At 42.2% G+C, this 13321-nt stretch overlaps 1 protein-coding gene across 4 annotated transcripts in view; it reads right to left on the reverse strand.

Moving 5' to 3' along the window:
• Positions 1-13321, reverse strand: part of RIC3 (RIC3 acetylcholine receptor chaperone) — a 64928-nt gene that overhangs the window by 17939 nt on the left and 33668 nt on the right. For 3 of the 4 annotated variants that reach the window (XM_027563200.1, XM_027563198.1, XM_027563199.1), the window contains exons 2-4: positions 12787-13013; positions 11533-11608; positions 9226-9319 (exon numbers count right to left, since the gene is read on the reverse strand). The exons of the other annotated variant lie outside the window; for it this stretch is intronic. In XM_027563200.1, coding sequence (XP_027419001.1) covers positions 9226-9319; positions 11533-11608; positions 12787-13013 — 397 coding nt within the window. The remainder of the gene's footprint in view (positions 1-9225; positions 9320-11532; positions 11609-12786; positions 13014-13321) is intronic. 4 annotated transcript variants of the gene reach the window in all.

Consider the following 13321-nt stretch of genomic DNA (forward strand, 5'->3'; position numbering starts at 1 on the left):
ATTCCCATCTCTTTCAGAATTTTCCACAGTTTATTGTGATCCACACAGTCAAAGGCTTTGGCATAGTCAATAAAGCAGAAATAGATGTTTTTCTGGAATTCTCTTGCTTTTTCCATGATCCAGCGGATGTTGGCAATTTGATCTCTGGTTCCTCTGCCCTTTCTAAAACCAGCTTGAACATCAGGAAGTTCATGGTTCACACATTGCTGAAGCCTGGCTTGGAGAATTTTGAGCATTACTTTACTAGCGTGTGAGATGAGTGCAATTGTGCGGTAGTTTGAGCACTCTTTGGCATTGCCTTTCTTTGGGATTGGAATGAAAACTGACCTTTTCCAGTCCTGTGGCCACTGCTGAGTTTTCCAAATTTGCTGGCATATTGAGTGCAGCACTTTCACAGCATCATCTTTCAGGATTTGGAATAGCTCAACTGGAATTCCATCACCTCCACTAGCTTTGCTCATAGTGATGCTTTCTAAGGCCCACTTGACTTCACATTCCAGGATGTCTGGCTCTAGGTCAGTGATCACACCATCATGATTATCTGGGTCATGAAGATCTTTTTTGTACAGTTCTTCTGTGTATTCTTGCCATCTCTTCTTAATATCTTCTGCTTCTGTTAGGTCCATACCATTTCTGTCCTTTATCAAGCTCATCTTTGCATGAAATGTTCCTTTGGTATCTCTGATTTTCCTGAAGAGATCCCTAGTCTTTCCCATTCTGTTGTTTTCCTCTATTTCTTTGCATTGATCGCTGAAGAAGGCTTTCTTATCTCTTCTTGCTATTCTTTGGAACTCTGCATTCAGATGTTTATATCTTTCCTTTTCTCCTTTGCTTTTCGCTTCTCTTTTCACAGCTATTTGTAGGCCTCCCCAGACAGCCATTTTGCTTTTTTGCATTTCTTTTCTATGGGAATGGTCTTGATCCCTGTCTCCTGTACAATGTCAGACTTTATTTTTCTGGGCTCCAAAATCACTGCAGATGGTGACTGCAGCCATGAAATTAAAAGACGCTTACTCCTTGGAAGGAAAGTTATGACCAACCTAGATAGCATGTTCAAAAGCAGAGACATTACTTTGCCAACAAAGGTTCGTCTAGTCAAGGCTATGGTTTTTCCAGTGGTCATGTATGGATGTGAGAGTTGGACTGTGAAGAAGGCTGAGCGCCGAAGAATTGATGCTTTTGAACTGTGGTGTTGGAGAAGACTCTTGAGAGTCCCTTGGACTGCAAGGAGATCCAACCAGTCCATTCTGAAGGAGATCAGCCCTGGGATTTCTTTGGAAGGAATGATGCTAAAGCTGAAACTCCAGTACTTTGGCCACCTCATGCGAAGAGTTGACTCATTGGAAAAGATTCTGATGCTGGGAGGGATTGGGGGCAGGAGGAGAAGGGGACGACAGAGGATGAGATGGCTGGATGGCATCACTGACTCGATGGACGTGAGTCTGAGTGAACTCCAGGAGTTGGTGATGGACAGGGAGGCCTGGTGTGCTGCAATTCATGGGGTCGCAAAGAGTCGGACACGACTGAGCGACTGATCTGATCTGATCTGAGACCAACCCTAGAATTGCCAGACTGAACCTACTTGTGCAGAAATAAAGACATATCCTAAAATGTGAGAGTTGGATCATTCTGAAAATCATCTAGACCAAAGGAATTGGGGAAACTGAGGCCCATGGAGAAGAAATTATATATTTATTCACTGTTAGTTAATGTCAGCACTCTACTTAAAACTAGTCTCCTAAGTTGTAATAACATTCGGTGCAATTCTTGAAGCACAGTGCTCAAGTTCCACAGTTTAAGAAAACCTGTATGTGACCCCCTCATTCAGCTGTGTTGGCTCTGGGGAAATGCCTGCATGAGTAAGATGAGGCTCAAGGATAACATGTGACTATTTGAGAGGGAAGCGCTGCGTCGTATCGACAGGCAGGCAAGGCCCCACTCAGAAGACTGAGAATTGTCTGCTTTGGGACCAGTTTTATCTACTGGCAGGATTTAACAGAGGCTACTTATTCTCCTCTTAAAACCCCAAAGCACTCGAAGTCAATATAACACCCATGAAGAGGAAAAAATGATATATTCTGTACCAGCTTCATGGAGGTGTCATCAGTCTTTCCCAGTCCCGAGCCTACGTTTCTTTTTACATTTAACCTACATTATGTTACCCTTAATGACTAACAGGGAAGAAGAAAAAACTGCTTGTCCTGTCAACATTAAGATGTTAACTGAGGAAAATGCAGGTGCAACATTTTTACAAATCTCAGTGGGAGGAAAATAAAAACCCCAGGAGCTCCACTTTTTCTACAATAAATGGTCTCAAAGCCATGAACTGAGGACAGCCTGTCTGTTCTATATGGATGTGAACAGCTGCTTTATACTTTCCATCAGCAGAGGAGACCTGACTCACCTTAACTATGCATCTGTTCCATAACCCCTAACTCTTATTGTTATGACAACTCATTTTGTGGGAGGCTTCTGGGGCAGCTGGGTCACCCTTAGCTCAAAGAGCCTACGTGATTATCACGACACATTGCACATGTACTTCTCTGGACTGTACTTAGTACATTCTGATTTTTACTGAATACAACAATCTTGACTTTGTTTTCTAATTCACAGAAAATCAGAGCCCTTAATTTAAAGGGATATGGGTAGGCTAAGAAAAGCAGAAACAGGAGAGAGAAGCTTGCTTAGAGATTTCCAAACTAAAGTGTCCTCAAATGTACTCCGTGTCTGCATCATGCATTAGGCAATTAATCATGGTCCACTGTACATCTTCTGAATTTACTGCAATAAGCACTTTCATGGATTCCTCATTGTCTCAATTTGGTTTGATAATCCTGGATGTCAGAGATAAGTTCACTACAGTATAGGCACACTGCCATGAACATTTTAAGTGCTCAATAAATGTGTTCGCTTGACTGGTCCCCACTTCCTCACCATCCATTTTCTTTTACATCCCTGAAATCTGGCTGCCACTCCATCATTTTACCAAACCTTGTGAAAATCAATGACCACTTTATTTTTTGTCCCTTTTGTCACACAGCACACAGGACCTTATTTCCCCAACCAGGGATCAAACCTATACTCACTGCAATGGAAGCATGGAGTCCTAACCCCTGAACCACTAAGGAATTCTCCAACGACCACTTTACTCTTAAGTCCAAAAGTCTTTTTATCACATTTCATTCTTCTTGACTTCTCTGTACTACAGCCCATCTTCTCCTTGAAATGTCCTCCTCCTACAACATGGTTTTCCTGAAGGCTCAATCCTAGGGCTCCTGTTTATCCACTCCTATAGGCATGTCCTCAGGAAGCAGACCCAATTCACAGACTAAACCATCACCTCTACATACATGATGCTCAGACTCTACCTCTAATCTTGACTTCTCACACAAAGGCCAGTCTCATAACTCCAGTTACCTCCTGGGCATTTCTACTTGGAGGCCTTGTTACTATACTAAAGCTAATCTTAAATTCACCCTTCAAAACCATGTCCTAGTGGCCCAGGATCATTAGCAACTGCACGAACAGGTGAGCTAGGTGAGGCTGGGTATGGCTGATTCCAAGACGTTAGAAAAATAAAAGGTCAAGTTGGGAGACAACTCAGACTTTTGAATGCTTCAAAACTCCGAGGAGTCATCAAGTTCTGAATCCAAGAGTTAAACACAGAATGAAACAGTGTCTTACAACATCACTCAAATGAGAAAAGAAATCAGACCAGCAGAAGACTGCTGGCAATGGCCACATGCCATAACATGCTTCAAGGATTTGGTAATCTCATCTTTTCCCCCTCATACTCCCAGCCAAATGGACACTTCCAAACTTGAGTCCTTTGTTCTGACCACAATACCCCAATTTACTATTGCTGCTATATATCATACATGGACGTTCTGTTTCTTTTTTTTCTTTTCAAACATATCATTTTGTATTGGGGTAGAGAAGGCGATGGCACCCCACTCCAGTACTCTTGCCTGGAAAATCCCATGGACGGAGGAGCCTGGTAGGCTGCAGTCCATGGGATCGCGAAGTCAGACAGGACTGAGCGACTTCACTTTCACTTTTAACTTTCTTGCATTGAAGAAGGAAATGGCAACCCACTCCAGTGTTCTTGCCTGGAGAATCCCAGGGACGGGGAAGCCTGGTGGGCTGCCGTCTATGGGGTCGCACAGAGTCAGACACGACTGAAGCGACTCAGCAGCAGAGCCGATTAACAATGTTGTGATAGTTTCAGGTGGACAGTGAAGGGACTCAGCCATCCATGTACAATACACGGACGCTCTGATGTTTCTTCAACCATACTCAAAGCTGAACTCATGACTCATATTGCAAAGCCTTATCTTCATTCTTCTGTGCTTTATTTTGGTTGATGCTATAATATTCCTACCAGTCTGGGCTGTATTCTGGATTATCTGGGAGGACACAATGCATTTATGAAGGTCCTTAAAAGTAGAAGGGGAAGGCAGAAGAAGCTAAAGTCTCAACTCACTGTTGCTGGCTGTGAAAAGTAAAGAGTTCATGAGCCAAGGAATATGGGCAGCTTCTAAAATCTGGAAAAGGCGAGGAAAGATTGTACCCCAGAGCCTCTAGAATGCAGGGAAAAGTCTGGCTAACACCTTGATTTTAGCCCAATGTAGGACTTCTAACATACAGAACTGTAAGATAACCATGTGTGTTGTTTTAAGGCATTAAGGTCAGGATAATTCATTACAGCAGCCACAGAAAACTAATACACACTCCTAGAGCACACCTCTTCTCTCTGAGATGCAGTGCCTTACAGAGAAAATAATACTTGCAACTGACAACCATAGAGGGTTGTACAAATCAAAATAGGTACCAAAAATATTCTAATTGTTGCTGAAAATGTCTGCTTTAAAGTACTTTCTTTACATCTACCTCATTCATTCTTTTAACATGTACAGACACTGTCAAATGTGCCAGCATTAGGAATGCAAGTCTGAATAATGAAAATTCCCTATTCTCAAGAAGGTTATAAGGCATTAGGGAAGCCAGAAAAGTTAACAAAAGATTAGGAAGTAACACGATGCTTACAATATCCAGTAAACATAGGTGGCCTGGGAGCATGTAGGAGGAACACCTAACCAAGTTGTGGGTCCAGGGAAAAGCTCTCAGAGGAAATGATGACTAAGTTGAGACCTCTAAGACAACTAAGAAATAAAATAAGTGTCTGTGGGGAGGGGGTTGGGGCAACACACAAGCCAAGGGAAAAAGTATATGCAAAGTCCTAGAAGCAAAAATGCACAGGTACTTCAGAGGAAAACCACGTATTCAGTGTGGCTGGATCACAGACATGGAGAAAGAGTAATGGGGAAAGATAAAGCAACTGAGATATGCAGAGCCCAGACTATGTAAGTCATGTAAAACATTCTACTCTTAATCAAAAGCAACAGGGACCTAATGAAAGGCTGAAAGATGTAATCCACTGGTTTGGAAAGCAGAAAGTGAAGGGAGGCAAATTAGAGGAAAAGAAACCACATGAGTTAGTTCTGACCTACGTCAAAAGTAAAGGCATTCTCAGGACTTCCCTGACAGTCCAAAGACTCCATAATCTCAATACAGGGGACCCAGGTTCAATCCCTGGTCAGGGAACTAAGATCTTACATAGCACACAACATGGACCAAAAAAAAAAAATTAAAAGACACCAATTTCTTTAAGGAAAAAGTTAAGGCATTCTCCATTCTCTCACTCATTCTTCCATTTCAACTAATACTTTTCTAGAGCCTACTGCTGTCCTGTGCTAGGCACCAGGAATAAGAAGGATTCCTGCCCTGGCAGAGTTTAGAATGTTTTGCAAGGAGACACTTATTAACCAGGAAGAAATGACAGGACAGGTAATTAATGACATATGAGAAGTGAAGAAAAGATGAATCTAAGATGACATTTAATTTCTCTTTGGGGCAACTAAGTAGCTGGTGGAGCTGTTTGCTGAGACAGGGAACATTACAGGTAGAATAGGCTCATCTGTGGGCAGATGATGAGCTCTGTTTTGGATGTTCATTCACTCAAAGGACATTTACTGTCTGATGAGGAAAAGAGCAGCTATCTATGTGACATGTCCTACAGAACTCTGAGTACAAAGATCAGGAAAGGAAGAGAAGGATGTCAACAGGGAACGGGTAGCATTTACTCTTCTACCATGATAAGTACAAATGCTCACCTCAAAAGTGACTATATACTCTTTCAATGGCAAGTATTTACTTAGTACCTACTATGTGAACGCAGTGAACAGACAAGAGACTAAGCCTGTCCTCGCAGAGTTTATATCCCAACGATGCCTGCCAGAAACGTGCAGTCCCACATATACAACATGCCTGCCAAGGTGTCTGCTGCCAGAGGTTGCACCCTCATGTCTCCTCTCGGGGCGCTCCATGCTTCTAGGAAAATAATTACAGCTGAATATGCTGCTCCAGGAAGGAAATTTTGCTGATCACAAGGACAGAAATAAGGACACCTCAGTTCTGGTTCCGAGATCCTTTCCTTAGTCTTTGTGTCCCAGGACTAGAGAGTTTGCTTAATATCAGACATAACATGGCTCAATACCAACCTTCTAGGAGGCCTAATTATTTTAAAATGTGTGCAGACTTATATTGCTCACAGGGGAAAGCTGTCTGAAAAGTTTTCCCATATTCTGATTCTTTCATAAGCACTAAGTAAAGTATTAGAAGTGGCATATATTGGGAATTTTAAGTAAAATCTTACAGTTATGGAGTGATATTATATAAAAGGACTTGGAAGGCTGCAAATGAACATGTCTTCTTTGTCTTCAATCCTCTCCTTGACCCCCAGAAGCCTGGCAATGTGACAAAATCTTGATCTGATAGAAAAAATACTGGGTTATTTTGGGCTCTTCTAATAACCCTAGAAGCACAGACTTGTAAAAGAACAAATGCTACAGAAACTAAGGTTAAAGGATTTAAATATAAAAAGGACAAGAATATAAAACATGTGGCTACCTAGCCCTTGCAATTTTGAAGATGTAAGACCCATAGGGCCTACCCATAAGGATAAAAGGTTTTAGATTAAGGCGTTTCAGAGAGAAAGTCACCTCCTGTGGACTGGAAAATGAGATCTGGGAAAGGGAGACACAAGCTATGCTCTCTTGAGTGAAAGGAGAGCTGATCCCTGGTTCCTGATAGGTACTGTGGAAATATTTATTTTACACAACCGCTGACATGAGGCAGTGCAATCCAAGTGTCCTCAGAGAGTCCCCACTCCAGCATCTGACAAGGAGTAAATACTCTGAGCTAGGGCCTGTTGCCCCACAAACAGTGATCATGGCACAACTCCATATGCAATGGTGATGGCAGGGTGGTGGAGGAGACACACAACTCCTCTGCTTTTGCACATGAAATGTGGAGACGCAATGCTGGCTGGCACAAGGAGGACAGACAGTAGTTAGGAGTCACAGTACTGCACCCCTAGCCTGGACAATGGGACAGATGGGATGCATGGTAGCATTATTTGATCTGAGATAAGGGAGTCTGAACAGCAGTGAATAATACTGAGAAAATATCTTCACGTAGTTTTTTATCCCAAGGCCAAGTGACTGGGTCTCCCAGGTAGGAGGCCCTGCCCACAGATACTCACTGATAGTTTTCTGACCTTTAGGTGTTGCCTAGGGCTTCAAACTGGAGAAGGCAATGGCGACCCACTCCAGTACTCTTGCCTGGAAAATCCCATGGATGGAGGAGCCTGGTAGGCTGCAGTTCATGGGGTCGGTCGCTGAGTTGGACATGACTGAGCGACTTCACTCTCACGCATTGGAGAAGAAATGGCAACCCACTCCAGTGTTCTTGCCTGGAGAATCCCAGGGATGGGGGAGCCTGGTGGGCTGCCGTCTATGGGGTCATGCAGAGTCAGACACGACTGAAGGACTCAGCAGCAGCAGCAGGGCTTCAAACAGACCAGGCCAGGGTATGATATTTTCTGAGGCACAAGGGTCTATAAAAGTCTGGTACTTGCCCACCCAGACTGAGTGGTATAGGGGAAGGGCAGAAAAGGCCAGAAACATATAGTTGCACAAACTAGTTTAGTCACATTCATACGAAACACTGAAACAGATAATGTACGTATTTAGCTTACAGCTTGGTTATTAGTAACTGCTAATAACACCAAATAGTATTACTCACTCACACAGATATACTCATGTATAGATATGTACACCTACCTCAACTGCTTTGGAGAAGGCCAGATGGTCACTGTGCTTTCTGGGCCAAAAGAAGGTCAAGGGTGCTGGGCCCAGCTAGGCAGGGATCACTCTTAAAAAGGTCACTTCAGCAGCAATGTAGACATTGCAGCGAAAAGCCAAACCAAGGGACTATAATTTGAGGATGTTTACTTTTTTCATATCCAGCCAAAGATGGGCAAGGCAGGAGCCAGAAAGCAGGGAAAAAGAGTACGGGGCACTAACAGCACCATGGATGGCAAACAGAAGGGGCCAAGGTAGAGCAGTTTTCTGAGGCCAAGACTCTGCACTGAGCCCCTGAGTCTACAGGAGGGACCTCTCAAGACATCCTCCTGCATGGGACCTCCTGCATGCCATTCACCCCAGTTCCTACCCCATCCTTGTCAGAAGGCCTAGCATGAACCAAATCCCTCTGTCCTCAATTTCACATTCTGGTTTCTCCTCTCTCGCGTTCCTACACCCGCATTTTCTTAGTTGATGCCAACTTCCACTAATCCCCAAAGCCACCATTTCAGGTCCTCAGCCAGCCTTGCAGCAAAAGGAGTGTGTCTGCGCCATGGTGCATCCTAAAGGGCTAGTTTGGCTCCTGACACCTACTTCACACACCCAGTTCTGTTCTGGCACAGTCAACAAAAAGCAAATGCCTACTCTGAGCATACCTGGGCTCCTCCATTTTGTCTCAAACAGAAAGCACACTATTTAATAGCTTTCTTGTTTTACTTAAGATAATGCCATTTTTAGACAGCTAGGAAATGACTTCCTTAAAACCCAGTCATTTTACCTTGCGGCATCCACTCACAAATTTACTCCCTCTCACAATAACGTTGCACAACAGAGAACATATACTCTTGAAAATGACACTTGAAAGTGTGAAAATGGAAATGTTAAATGAAAAATAATATGCAAATGAATAATACCAATAATATAAAGTGAAATCAAGTGGGCCAGAAATCAAAGAAAAATAAAATTTTGAATTAACTCTCTAAATGGGCAACAGTCTGATCCCTGTTATGTGAAAACATACCTCTCACCATTAGGCCCCACTCTGTTGATTAATTTTTCCATGGCTTCCTCTGTTTCCTTCAGTTTTTCTTGCAGTTGAACAAGCTCAAAATTGGCTGAAAAATAAGCATCAATCTGAGAACCATCATATACAACCCCTTAAGCTCTTTTCTGAAACACAGCTGGCTGTGACATTCTACAATAATCCAGGCTGGTCCTGAGACTCAGAGAAGAGCCTGACAGGCTGTGCACCTAATCCAATCAGGACACAAAGGGTACTGAGGTCTAGGTACCAAGATCTAAAGGATACACGTTGAGAAACTGATGAATAAATCACCCGCTCTTACACACAGAAATACAGCAGGACCAGCCAAAGAAACACCTACAAGTGAAAAACACAGCCCTACACAGTCAGCCAAGAAGAAATGAAGGTAAACATCATCTTTCTAATTCAAATAATACTTGAGGATGAAGTACCAAATCTGGTAAAGGTCTTCAGAAAAGGTATTAAAGCCTTGAAATGAGCACTGTTTCATCTGTACCTAAGATCTGAAAACATATGGAAGATAACAGTTTAATTCTTCAAAAGAAAAAGACTTGAACTAGGTCTGACACATTCGTGCCCCAGGTTTTCCACTTCAGTCATCTGTGCTTGAACTGTGTAACCTTGCCCTCTTCTCAAAAAAGGTCAGAAAGGAGCACATCTACTGAAACTAATGCTACGGTCCTAAAAGGAGAACAAAAAAGTAAATCACTCAATCAGTACATGAAATAAACTTTAAAGCAACAGGAAAATAAAATGTTGTTCATTATGTAGATAATCTAGACATTCTGTTTCATATCTGAGTGTCATCCCACAGAGATATATTTAGAGGGTCACTATAAAATATAACATTTCAAGCGCTTTTTAGTACTTTTATAACATATTTTTCTGCATCCAATTAACACCTGTGCCATGTAAACGCTTGGGTTATTTTTATTTTGTGTATGATTCAAAATCAAAGAGTAAAAAGTTGATACAACTGGTACTACATCATAAGACAGCTGCTCTTAGGAATTCATTTTATTTACTTCTTTCTGTTTTAAATGCATTATGTGACATTATGAATTTGTTACTCTTTAGCTCACAAATCTTTTTCAAAAATTTTATGATGTGTTTACCATCACTTTTGGTTAGACGCTATCTCAATTAAGAATACAGCAAGGATTACAGTCACTTAAATCTGAATATTTAAGATTTCAGGATGCAGAAGCCACTGGGATATCTATTTTCATAGTGACTCTAGAGTAAATACAAACAGCAACTATGGCTGAGGGCAGATGCTTCAGTAGCGCAGCCTTTCTTCATTTTGATGATGTCTTTCTTTTAAAAAACCTCTGATGAGGCTTCAGTATCCACAGGATAGTTTGGCCTCCAAGGCCTTCAACAATACAGCTTAACTGACCTACTCTTCATGCCTTCTTTCACACAGCTGCCCTGTTTCAGGCTGTGTCTTACTCAAGTTCCCTATCTGGCCTCCTCCACAGCTAGACATGATTTCCCAGAAGGCTTTCACCAACTCCCTTTTTTCTAGGCAATAAACTTTTCACCAGTTGTATCTTCCTAACATTCATCCTAGACTATAAATTCTCAGAGTGAAGAGTCATGCCATATACATTTCATTTTTCCAGAGAGCATAGAATATGCTAGTTGGTCCATAAATAATTGATGATCATGTTTCAAGAGTCAGAAGTATTAAACTCTATCCCTAGATCTAATAACTTACTTTGGCAACTGACTTGATCTCACTGCCTCAGTTTTCCTCTATGTGAAATAAAGAGATTTGCTGCCAATATTCTGAAGTCTGGAAATGAGAAGAAACCCATTCTAAGTGTAAAATATTAATTTGTAATATATGTTAACAAAAAATGAACTGACAGTTCTGTACTTTGCATAACTGTCTGTCCCTTAAAAGCCCAATATCAACATGGAAACTTTTGAGAATTCCCAGTGTGTGTTTGTTAGTTGCTCAGTCGTGTCCGACTCTTTGCAACCCCATGGACTACACCCCATCTGTGGAATTCTCCAGGCAAGAATACTGGAGTGGGTTGCCATTTCCTCCTCTAGGGGATCTTCCTGACCCAGGGATTGAACCCAGGTCTCCCCCATTGCAGGCAGATTCTTTACCATCTGAGCCACCAGGGAAGCCAGCTAAGGTAAAAACACCATCCGATTAAACTGGGACAACTTTTGAGAAATGCTTTTAAGGCATATCCACAGACTGTCACTCTGGCTGCTTTACAGCTGTCTGACTCAATGAAACTTAAGAAATACTGAAAGGGCACTCACTAATTTTCCTGTGGGTGTTTCCAGGTGTGGCAGTAGAGCACTTCCGATCCTCTGCAGTACTTTTCCCCCTTGAGAGCTGAGAAGTGAAGGAGGTACAGCACATCAACAGCAGCTCAGAACCTCAAAGTCACGGAACCCCTCATATTAAATTAAAAAAAAAAACAAAAAGGTTGGGAGAAATCAAATCAAGCAGCAACGTTAGAGAAACACCTCAAAAAACAAAAGCCAACAGAAGGTTCCCAAGTAAAAAATTATTGAGGCACAAGAAAACACTCTCTTCACAAGTCATGTGCTTTGCCCATGCTCACTGAAGACTCAACCTAGGCTGCCAGTAGAATTCCTAGGCAGGAGAAAAGTGACCTCGTACTCGAGTTAGGAGGTCAAAAAGAATCTGCTTCCTCTGCTTGCAGCGCTAAGGCCTGTGGCCTGCCTAGACATGGAACTTAATTAGGAGTCTACTTTCAAAAGGACCCAAATCATGTCTCCTCAGAACTAGGAAATATCAGGCTTAGTTTCAGGATGTGGCAGTTCTGTTTCAGGAGAACCACTACTATTAGGATTTCCCTGGTGGCTCAGATGGTAAAGGGCCCGCCTGCGATGCAGGAGACCCGGGTTCAATCCCTGGGTCAGGAAGATCCCCTGGAGAAGGAAATGGCAACCCATTTCAGTATTCTGGCCTGGAGAATTCCATGGACAGAGGAACCTGGCAGACTATAGTCCATGGAGTCATAGAGTCGACACGACTGAGCGAATTACTCCAACTGACATTAAAAATAGCACTCCTGGTAAAAGGAGGAAAAAGTGGTGTTGGCACAGTCACTATTTGGCCTCAGTGATTACCTGGAAATCACAATGCCAACCCTAATGATAAAGTTCTTCTTAGAACTTCTTTATGCCTTTACAGCTTGCAAAGATGCCCAGTCAAAAAACCAGGTAGGGCAGCAAGAGGGTAGGCTTTGAACTTTATTGCTCAATGGATTAGGAATTAGAAGGATCCAGGTTCAAGCCCTGCTTCTACATTTTTAGTTGTGAATTCTGGGGCAAATTATTTGGGTTCTGAGTGAAGATTTTCTCATCTATGAAACTGAGATAACAGCTATCTTAAGTATCTTCTAAAGAAGAGGCAAAATTTAAAGAGACGGTAGATTTGAAAAAGGACTCTGAAATACAAAGGGTTTTAATGCTGACAATGATTCTCATTATGATGATAATAGATTTTCACTGATGTAATACAATCAGGATGATTCCACTTACCTTAAACAGAATGTACAGTATATATAAAAAAATTCCAAAACCATAGATGGGAATAATTTGCCCCATCAGGCCTCTTCCACCACTTCCTGCTCCAGCGCCTCCACCTGATCCCTTGGCCTTTGCAAAGGCTTCTGCGAGGTGAGACCTCTGGAAACGAGCCCCAGGGGTCTGGCCATCTGAGGGTGCCTGCTGCTGATGCATCATAGGTGGAAATCGACCCAACTTCCCTGAGAAAATAGATGAATCAGTCTTTATTTCTTCTACTATTTTAAATACAGCTATTTTGAAACATGTCACATACTGAGATACAAATAATAGAAGCCAACTCAAACAAGTTTAAGAAAAAACTGGAACTTGATTATAAGGATTTACAGGTATCACTAGAGTAATAAACACTATGTGGCAATCTCTAGCTATTCACTAAACCCATTTTTTCTTCCTTTTTTGGTCCACAGGTAGATGACATTTTTCAGCTTCCCATACAGTTAAATATGGCCATGTGAATGAGACCCAGTCAAAGCAAAGTGAATGACAG

Source organism: Bos indicus x Bos taurus, chromosome 15 (assembly GCF_003369695.1).
Source record: "Bos indicus x Bos taurus breed Angus x Brahman F1 hybrid chromosome 15, Bos_hybrid_MaternalHap_v2.0, whole genome shotgun sequence".
NCBI lineage: Eukaryota > Metazoa > Chordata > Mammalia > Artiodactyla > Bovidae > Bos > Bos indicus x Bos taurus.